The 9,240-nt window shown below is 41.7% G+C and overlaps 1 protein-coding gene across 2 annotated transcripts; it reads right to left on the reverse strand.

The window, feature by feature from the left end:
• Positions 1–848: 848 nt before the first annotated feature.
• Positions 849–7,810, reverse strand: LOC138968598 (RWD domain-containing protein 2B-like). Of its 2 annotated transcripts, none has more exons than XM_070341192.1 (4): positions 7,259–7,810; positions 6,340–6,592; positions 3,471–3,855; positions 849–1,161 (listed from the first exon to the last, which is right to left on the reverse strand). In XM_070341192.1, the coding sequence occupies exons 2-4, from the start codon at positions 6,565–6,567 to the stop codon at positions 863–865; spliced, it is 912 nt and encodes a 303-aa protein (XP_070197293.1). In that variant the 5' UTR covers positions 6,568–6,592; positions 7,259–7,810; the 3' UTR covers positions 849–862. The 2 variants fall into 2 exon arrangements, with proteins under 2 accessions (XP_070197293.1, XP_070197292.1); XM_070341191.1 differs by having other exon boundaries at positions 7,340–7,809.
• Positions 7,811–9,240: the final 1,430 nt, after the last annotated feature.

Consider the following 9,240-nt stretch of genomic DNA (forward strand, 5'->3'; position numbering starts at 1 on the left):
CTTTTGCTTTGTCTCTCTTGGAGAGAACCTGTCTTAAAGTTATCAAGCCTTTCATAAACTTGAGTTACTTCCCTTATACTGACAGAACCAGTAACAGGGTAACTAACCTAAGAGTTAAACGCACACTCCTTCTCGTAAAACCAGTGCGGCTCACCGCCCCAGATCTGGCCAGGATTTTGCATGGGATAAGGCATTTTTTTTTTTTCCCCCGTTCATGGGCTGAAACTCCCACGGGTTTAACGTGTATGACCGTTTTTACCCCACCATTTAGGCAGCCATACGCCGCTTTTGGAGGAAGCATGCTGGGTATTTATGTGTTTCTATAACCCACCGAACTCTGACATGGATTACAGGATCTTTTTCGTGCGCACTTGGTCTTGTGCTTGCGTGTACACATGGGGGTGTTCGGACACCGAGGAGAGTCTGCACACAAAGTTGACTCTGAGAAATAAATCTCTCGCCGAACGTGGTATAAGGCAATACCTCCACTTGGCCACATACCAAAAGTTTACAGTGAATGATGAATTATTTTTGTAAAAGCCACCGATGGTGGTTTTTTTTACTCACAAATTAATTCAGGAAAATATTCCAACTCACCACAGCAAGCGGTTTGGGTGTTTATTTTTGGTACATGCATGTATGTATGTGACTAAGTGGAAGGATATGGTCTTATCCCACGAACAAGCCGGGCCAGATCTGAGACGGTGATCGAGCCTGACTGTTTTAAGGGGAAGGAATGTGCCTTAAAACTTCTGGTACATTTTTTTTACACGGTACATCAATTAACAAACACACATTTTTCCTATTCAAACCCACACAGATGTACAGCCATATAATGCCCCCCCCCCCCCCCCCCCCCTCATCACTCACCAGCACTCTTTCCTTCAATACCAAAGTACATGAGAAACATGTAGCCCGAGTCATGCTCTTCTAAAAACTCTTTAAATTTCCCCAAGTTCATGTGATAGTTTCTTCCTTTTCCACCCTGCACTTCCAGCTCAAGTTCTTGGAACTTCAGAAACTTGCACAGCACCGATGGTTTTTTCCCGTCTAGTTCCATCACCTCCTGTTCTTTAATCATGATGCGCTTCCAGTTCAAGCGCCGAATGCGGTACCAGAACTCGTCCACTCCCTCCGTTGCTCCTTCAACACAGATGATACCTGTGCGAAGAGAAAAAGGAAGACATTAAATAGGAATTCAAAGACAAAGAAACTCCTGACCCTGGAGTTTGGCTGCCAAGCATACAATATAGCTATAACTTCTCATTAAAAAAAAAAACCAGTTCGGCTTACCGTCTCTCATCTGACCACAATCTTGACATGGGATCAACTCCACCATGATAGTTTGCTGTGATGAGTTGCATTTTTTTTCATGAACTAATTTATAAAAAAAGACATTCGTGGCTTTTGCAAAACTAATTCATCATGAAAATGCTCTGTGTGCACAGAGACCACCCAGGCTACTGATTTTTAGTACTGTATGTGCAGACCAAGTGGACGGAGCGTGGACGTATTCTACGTCAAAGCCTGGCCAGATCTGATCGAGACAGCAGGAGTACGTTCTATTGCCTTTGTGAACACGCCAGCCAAGGACGCCTGCCAGAGAGGAATAGGCTTACGTAAACATGCCAATATCAAAGTAGTCACACCCCATACTTTCACCATTCTGAACAAACATTCTTAACCCTTACACTGGTGCAGTTCTGTAACGCATGTTACATAGCCACTGGTGAATTAACAGAGAGAAAAAGAAAGAAAAACGGTCATATAGGTTTTCGCATCCATGGGAGGTAATCGGAACCGACCAAACAGACTGAGCCAGTAGCGCGACATATGTCGTGACAACCAGGTGACAGTATACGTAAAGTGTCGCGACAACCAGCCTGAGGGTTAAACCAAAAGTCCAAACACATTATTTGCAGTTCACTGTTCAGTCCACGAAGAGTGAAATAATATTCAAATAGAACCTTTCAAAGAAAAGCAAGTTATATTCAAATAATGAATAATAAACAAAAGTTATGATGTAAAACAGGAAAAACGAATAATGCAACATTCAGATACTGATAAAAATGGTTTATGGCCCAGGGGATTACTTCCCTTGACCTACCTTTTTGGGTCAATATTGCCTTTAATGATAGGGTAAGAAATGGATATCATAATCATATACAATTAAAAGTCCATCCACCTCTTAGAAATGTACAAGCCTACAAGGGATTAGTACACAGCGCAAAAGAGTAACTAAGACAGACAAAGAAGCAATTGGAATTATGTTGTTATGCACAAACACACTTGGGAACGGCTCTCTGTTCGGAATGCATAACAACTCTTTTAGGCCAAAAAGAAAAATATGTCTGTTTCCGGTAACCCGACTGTCCCTATTTTTAAACAAAACAAACAAAACAAAAAAACACCGACCGACCCTATTTTTTTCGGCGATGTTACCGGAAACAGACATATCTTTCTTTTTGGCCTTAGGCCTACAGATTTGAAAGAGTAAAAATAGGGAGAAAAAAAAGTGTTAAATTAAAAGAGAAAAGTGAGCATAAACACATTCACACACACCATAACACAAACAGACACAGAGCATATTTGTGACCCTCCACCATGAAATGAGTCGCATGTCACCTCAAGCGGTTCTGCGCTAGGCTCAATATAAGTCCAGGGAGTGTCTTGTAACAGTGTGAGGGTCACCTTAGTCACAGGCTTATAACTCAAAGCTCTTTTCTAAAACGGTTTTCGCCACTGGATAGAGCATAAAAAACTCATTAGGAAAATGTAAAAATATGAAAATCATGCAAAGGTGACATGCGACTCAATCTGTGGTGGAGGGTCACATTTAGTGGATCACCCCCTATTTTAAGACCCATGAAGTTCGATAGGACACTTTCTTCTTTTAATAAGACCATGGTTTTGAAGATGTTTTTCTCCGTGCCATCTGCAAATTTATCTTCATTGTAAAACTCCCATTCTTTTTTTAACCCACTGCTTTAGATTGTTGGCGGTTTTAGAAGGGGGATTATCAACAAATTGTAAATTGTATCCAGACCCGACAAGCGCAATCACAAAATCTCAGGAAAAAAATACAAAAGCTGAAATTGAAAAGGAAACTTAACTTACTGAGACTGCATGCATGTACAGAAAATTGAAAAATTGCAGCTCTATACTCAGTTAACAATACTCTATTCTTTGTATGTTTGATGTTAAGAACAAATATCAAAGGCTTTTTGCTTTCCAGGAAAACATTAGAGGTCATAGGAAATGCCTTTTTTAAGACAACAAACCCCTTCCTCTCTCAAACAACTTCTTTGAAGATCAACCTTGCTTTTCCAGATCTTCATTTCATAACCTCCATAAATTTACCTCCACTTAAAGAGCACTTTTTTCAGGTCTTAAAAATGCGGTTACCACTGTTTGCATAATTACGTAAATCTTAATTATTTGCAGGTAGGAATACAGTCTGACATACATACCTGGTTTCCCAGGCATGCTGAACCCGTTCAAGCCCAGTTCGCTAGCCCAGTCCACAATGTCGCGGCGCTTGAACTTGCTGTAGATGTGGTGGCTGTAGATCCACAGGCGCGTGAAGCTGGTCTCTTCCTTGTTGGAGATTTGCCGAGAACTGCTGTTCTTCAAATCCAGATCCTCTTTCAAGTACCTGTGGGCGTTTTCCTGCAGCCACTCTATGACTGATCCCACAATGATCTGACCTGTTTCCACGGAAGAAATAAACTCGTGGAGGTCTTCGCTCAAGTGCCTGTGGCTTTCTCGGTCCATGGCTGGCGCCCTTGTGAACACCTCCGGAAGGATGGAGGGGTACTCGTGGGGAAAGTTGCAAACCAGTTCCAGCGGATTTTCCTGTAAATTCAGAATGAGTAATATTGGATGTAATTAAGGTTCACCGTGCAATATCATGTTTAGCATTTCTAGTCGGCAAAAGCCAGGTATCAGGTATTTATCACACACACATACACACACACACACACACATAGGCACACACTCAGGTAATCCTTTTTTCTCCAATGCTCTGTAAAATTCTGAAAAATGTCATGAATCCTGAAGAATTTTAAGGGGGGGTCTGGGATCCCGCAAACGCTGAAGGATTTGTATAATTAACAACCAAAAAAACATCACCACAGACATTACGAATCCGGATTTCCGGAATATACCGGAAGAATCCCACCCATGTTATTAGGAATAGGAATAAGTTCTAAAATGAAAGACACATTTAAAATTATGATTGACAGATTAGTTGGACAAGCATTAACAAAGGCAATGGTCTCCTCGTACAATCTTGTCAAATAGATCCCCCAAAAATGCAACACGTTTCACTACACAAGGGAAGAAAATCTGTTACAAGACAACTCTCTTTTCTAATCGCAGTTGTCTCCCTTTAAATGCCTTACCCATCTCATAATTATATTCCACTAAATGTAGTGTGACTTGAATGTGCCTGGAGAGAACAATAACTAAATAGCCACAGATAATTAATAATGACAGAGTTAATTACTAATTGTATTTCATCCTACAACAACAACTGAACACTTTATTTGACATCGTAATTGCACTCAAAATATAACTTCTAAAGCTTGTAACTTTCTAACTTTTATTCCAACTTTGACACTAAATCCTTACTCCTCACTTGATTAATTTAATGCCAGCTCTTTGATGGTTTGAATGATTATTTCATTAGAAAGCGTGATAAGGAATGATACCATTTTGCAACAACAACAAAAATAAGTAAGAAAAAGAAAGAAAGAATTAAAACAAACCACACAAAAAAAGAAAGAAAGACAATAAAAAATAAATTAAAAATAAACAAAAATATTACATGCTGACAAAAGTCACATGTTACCAATTAGGACAGATAGAAGGCCCCTGGAATGGTCTACACTCACACACACTGCACGGACAATAGACGTTTTCTGGAAATAACTGTCAGAATTATCAGCGGTCTACATCTTACAGCGATGTCCCTTACTAGATGAGGAACGAAAAGAAGTGTGGCCGTCACCAACTCCCTTGCAGACCAAACTGTCAATACGGCAGTCGACAGGAGTTGGAGAAAACGACAACATTTATCACCAGACCAGTGTTGGACTGATCGGGTAACCTCTGCGAACGCCAAGAAGAAGATCAGCGGTCTGGAGGAGGAGGAACCCCTGTACTGCAGTCAGATTTTTCACAAGATCCGGAGCGTGTTGTGGGATACAGCCACGGATGGCTTGCTGATCACTGGAAGTGTTGGCTATAGCACGTGTGTTTTCATAAACTCACATGACTTCAAGCCAAACCAACGTGACCTTGATCAAAACATGATCTGATACGTGCCAGCCATCCTTTCGACAAAAAATTCTGAACTTTGATGAACTCGTGAACGCTGTTTTTAAAAAGAAAAATGTATCATATTGTGGGCGCGCTGCATGACATATATACCCATCGGAGTTGGTTATTCGTCATGATTGTGGGATACAGCTTGTGGATGTTGTGGTTGGCCTTTTAACATTTTTGTGTGTGCATTGTTTTGACCAGAAAAACATGATTTTTTCATTTTTTTCATGACTTTATTGTCCCATCACTGGGAAATTCGGGTTGCTTCCTCCCAGTGGAAAGCTAGCAGCAACAGGGTCGCGCTACCCAGGTGTCTGCGTGTTTAGGTGTAATCAGTCACCTGCACTTATGGCAGAATGACAGAGGTCTTTTTACGTGCCACTGTGGTGACACAGGGGTAGAACATGGATATCGTCTCTGAGTCTGCACATAAAGTTGACCGTTCGGCACGGCCCGGATTCGTACATGTGATCTAAGGATCACAAGTCCAGTGTTTTACCAACTGAGCTACCGGGCCCCCGAATGAATGTCATCACTGCTATAAGATTGGTTTGACCGCTAACACACCGCGGACTGTCAGGAAAGGAAGGTAAAGATAGTCCCATTCCTCTCCCTTGCACGCCCTTGAGTTGCCTTCCCCGGCCCCATTAGGGTCAGGTACCAATTACCAGACAGAAGAACGTTTGGAAAAATCAGGTATTTGTATTCGCCCCCGATTGGGATCAAACCCACAACCTCCCGAGTGAAAGGCAAGGGCTCTAACCATTGTGCCACTCCGCCTCTCAGACTGTCATACAACCTGTGTCTGGTCTGTCTGAAAACACCTCCGCGTGAGGGATTTTGCTGCCAGTGCGGTGAAGATAAAGAGGGAACATTTTCTCTGCCCGCGCGGCAGCAAGCAGGATGTCTCTGAACTAGTACTTGTTAGGAAATATAGATCTGTGCTTTTAATGGCTAGCACTGTCACAAGCAATACCATTTCCCTTATAGTACAAAACTGCATGAACTTACTGGAGTCGAAGAGGTCAGTATTTTAACCGTGAATCCAATCCTGGTCCCCAGATATTCGTAACGGATTCGCCCATCCACATAGGACTGCAACTCTTCTAGGACTGTCTTGCTGTCCAAAGTGAACTCCCCTGGATTAGGGAACATACTCTGCAGCATCTCTACCTCAGCCAGCTGAAGTTCCAGCATTTCCTGTAGTTGGATGCCGCTGTTTTCTACATCAGTATTCATTATTTTGAGTGTACGTGTTGGCTTCCTGAAAAATAACACAACAAGAATTACATATATATTAATAATATATATAGAGGTTACAACATGAGTGGTTTTTTATATGGCTTGTATTTCAGTCAAGACCCAGCGGATGAATATCAAGGGACTCACGAGCCTCTGGCAAGTCAGTAATTTGAACGCGACTGTTTGATTGTTTAAATGAAAGGGTATTTGTACTGTGTGTAAAAGCCTGAGAGTATCTGTGATGGTTTACGGGAGGCTTACTGTGCCTTTAAACTTTAGTGTGTTAAATTCATAGCTAGAATCCATGGCATTCTTTACTAAGCTTTGATTACTTTGATACAAGTCCCTCTAATCAAGCCAAAGAGAATTTGTCGTGAAATTAATGGAGGGATTGAGCTCCAAACTTAATTAAGCATAATTAATTAATTTGGTTGTTTGATCGACAAAAATGCTGCAAAAATGGCGTACGTTGTCAACCACGAGACATCATTTACACCATTCCTTCTTTGACGCATATAAACGAAATGCATTCGTACAGTGCATGGGAGTTCATTCCGTGACTTCAAAGGGATCTAATATGACTTGTTATGATTAGGCCTACAAAACAAGTGCAGGTTCTACAAATTTGGAGGCTTAAATGCCTCTGAATTACGAGCTATGAATTTAACACACTAAAGTTCATCATTACCTGTAATATGAGCTTGCAAGCCTGTGTGGTTGCACGCTTTGGTGTGTGCATGTGCGTTTTGCGATGGATTTCCATACCAACCTTCAGTGGTCAGAAGAAAACTCGCAAAACACCAAACGTCAACACTGATTGGAATGTTTCGAGTCGCGAAAATTGTCAGTACCTCGCCGACTCAGACTCAAACTCTCGCTAAACAGCCTCATGGTTGATGCAATCAAATCGGCTCCTGACAATTTCATCATCTAAGAAAGTACAGAAATATTGCAACTGGTTTAAAATGCTTATCTGTTGTCTGCACGTTGTCAGTGCGTGAACCACGTAAACACTATCCTCAAACGGATTGGACTATTTAGACCAGTGAAGGATAACTCCAAATAGGAATCAGGTGCAGATTGAGAATAGCTGGTTCACGAGACTTGATTTTTTTGTCATCACGGATCACGGGCAAAGTCCCATCACGATCACAGAAATGGAAATTTCGGCAATCACGGTCACAGAAAGGTCAAAAAACGCCAATCACGATCACGATTTTAAACCCTTTGGGGCCCTCGGTTCATTATATATATATCATGTCATGGTTATCATCGTAAGATGTGACAAAAGGGCAATGGGGGGAAATGAAATGAAGCAGAAGTGTATTTTTTAACCGGTGTTTCACACCCTCCTGGAAGTGCAAAAAAAACCAAACAAACAAAAACAAAACACACACACACACACACACAAACCAACATCAGTGACCGTAGTGATGCACACACACACAAAAAAGATCATCGAGTCAGTGCTATACTGGCTTCAACACTGACGGATGGTTACTTTGATTTCATCTCAGTGTAAATTTGGTTGTACGCATATTACAGGAGGAACAAGAAAATAATTGAGTCACTATAAAAGCGTAATGGAGCATGACCGAACAGCTAGGGTGTCACTGAAACAGACGATGGCGAGTTGGTGAAGAAGCACTGGGGTATGAATGAAGAGGAGGGGGGGGGGGGGGGTGGCGATTGCGGATGGGCGGGGCGGGAAGGGGGGTGGGGGGACGTGGTATGTGAAAACTGAGGAGGTCGGAGGACTGCACAGTTTATCCCAATAAACACATGTCTGTTTGAAAAGTGCCAGACCGGGTTTAGCCCTGCATGGACTAAAATCTCAGTCTACGTGACAATGTGTAATTCTAATAATTTGATTTGAAGTCTTTCGAAACAAAAGTACGGGCGCATATATATAAATACTAATTACTTTCGAAGCTTCCGATCTGAAATGCACACATTTTACACATTTTTCTAGCAGTTTTCGCGGCTTGGCATGATATGCAAGTCGGCCTTCTTCGGCCTACTTCGGCCACACAAAACCGAACTGTAGGCCGACGGCGACCGACGCCGGTGGGCCGATTCAGCCGGCCGACCGTAATTAATTAGACCAATTAGTTATCGAAGACCAATTAGTTATCGAACTGTCGAGATGTACGTGGAAAAAGTCGGATCTTCAAGGTATTTTCCAAGTCAGTGTAATGCGGCAATGTCAGTTCGGCCGTGACGAACTAAATTATTTGACCTTTGAAGCGATAATTCATCTCGCATTCGGTTTCAGATTGAATGTTAATCGCCACATGTATTTACAGACATGTGCACTTTGATCTTAGCAAAAACTGGGACCCAACACACGATTTTGTTTCCATGCGATCAAGCGACCTCCACATTCTTGTTTTTGTTCACAATACAAAGATGGGTAGCTGGTAACTTCCCGAAATGTGTTAGAGTGTACAATAGATCGAGGGAATGCACAAAAAGCTGCCTGAAAGAATTGCACTTTGACCTTAGCATGGGTGCACTTTGACCTTGGCATGCGATTCGAATTTTTCATTGACGTTTCTTGCCAAACCAAAGAACTGACCATAGAAGGAATGACGGAGGGATAAGCTAGCATCGTAAGAAATTTTAAACATAATCTAATTAATTGTATTTATGAATGACTGGTATATTGAA

Source organism: Littorina saxatilis, linkage group LG6 (genome assembly GCF_037325665.1).
Source record: "Littorina saxatilis isolate snail1 linkage group LG6, US_GU_Lsax_2.0, whole genome shotgun sequence".
In the NCBI taxonomy this organism is placed as follows: Eukaryota; Metazoa; Mollusca; class Gastropoda; order Littorinimorpha; family Littorinidae; genus Littorina; species Littorina saxatilis.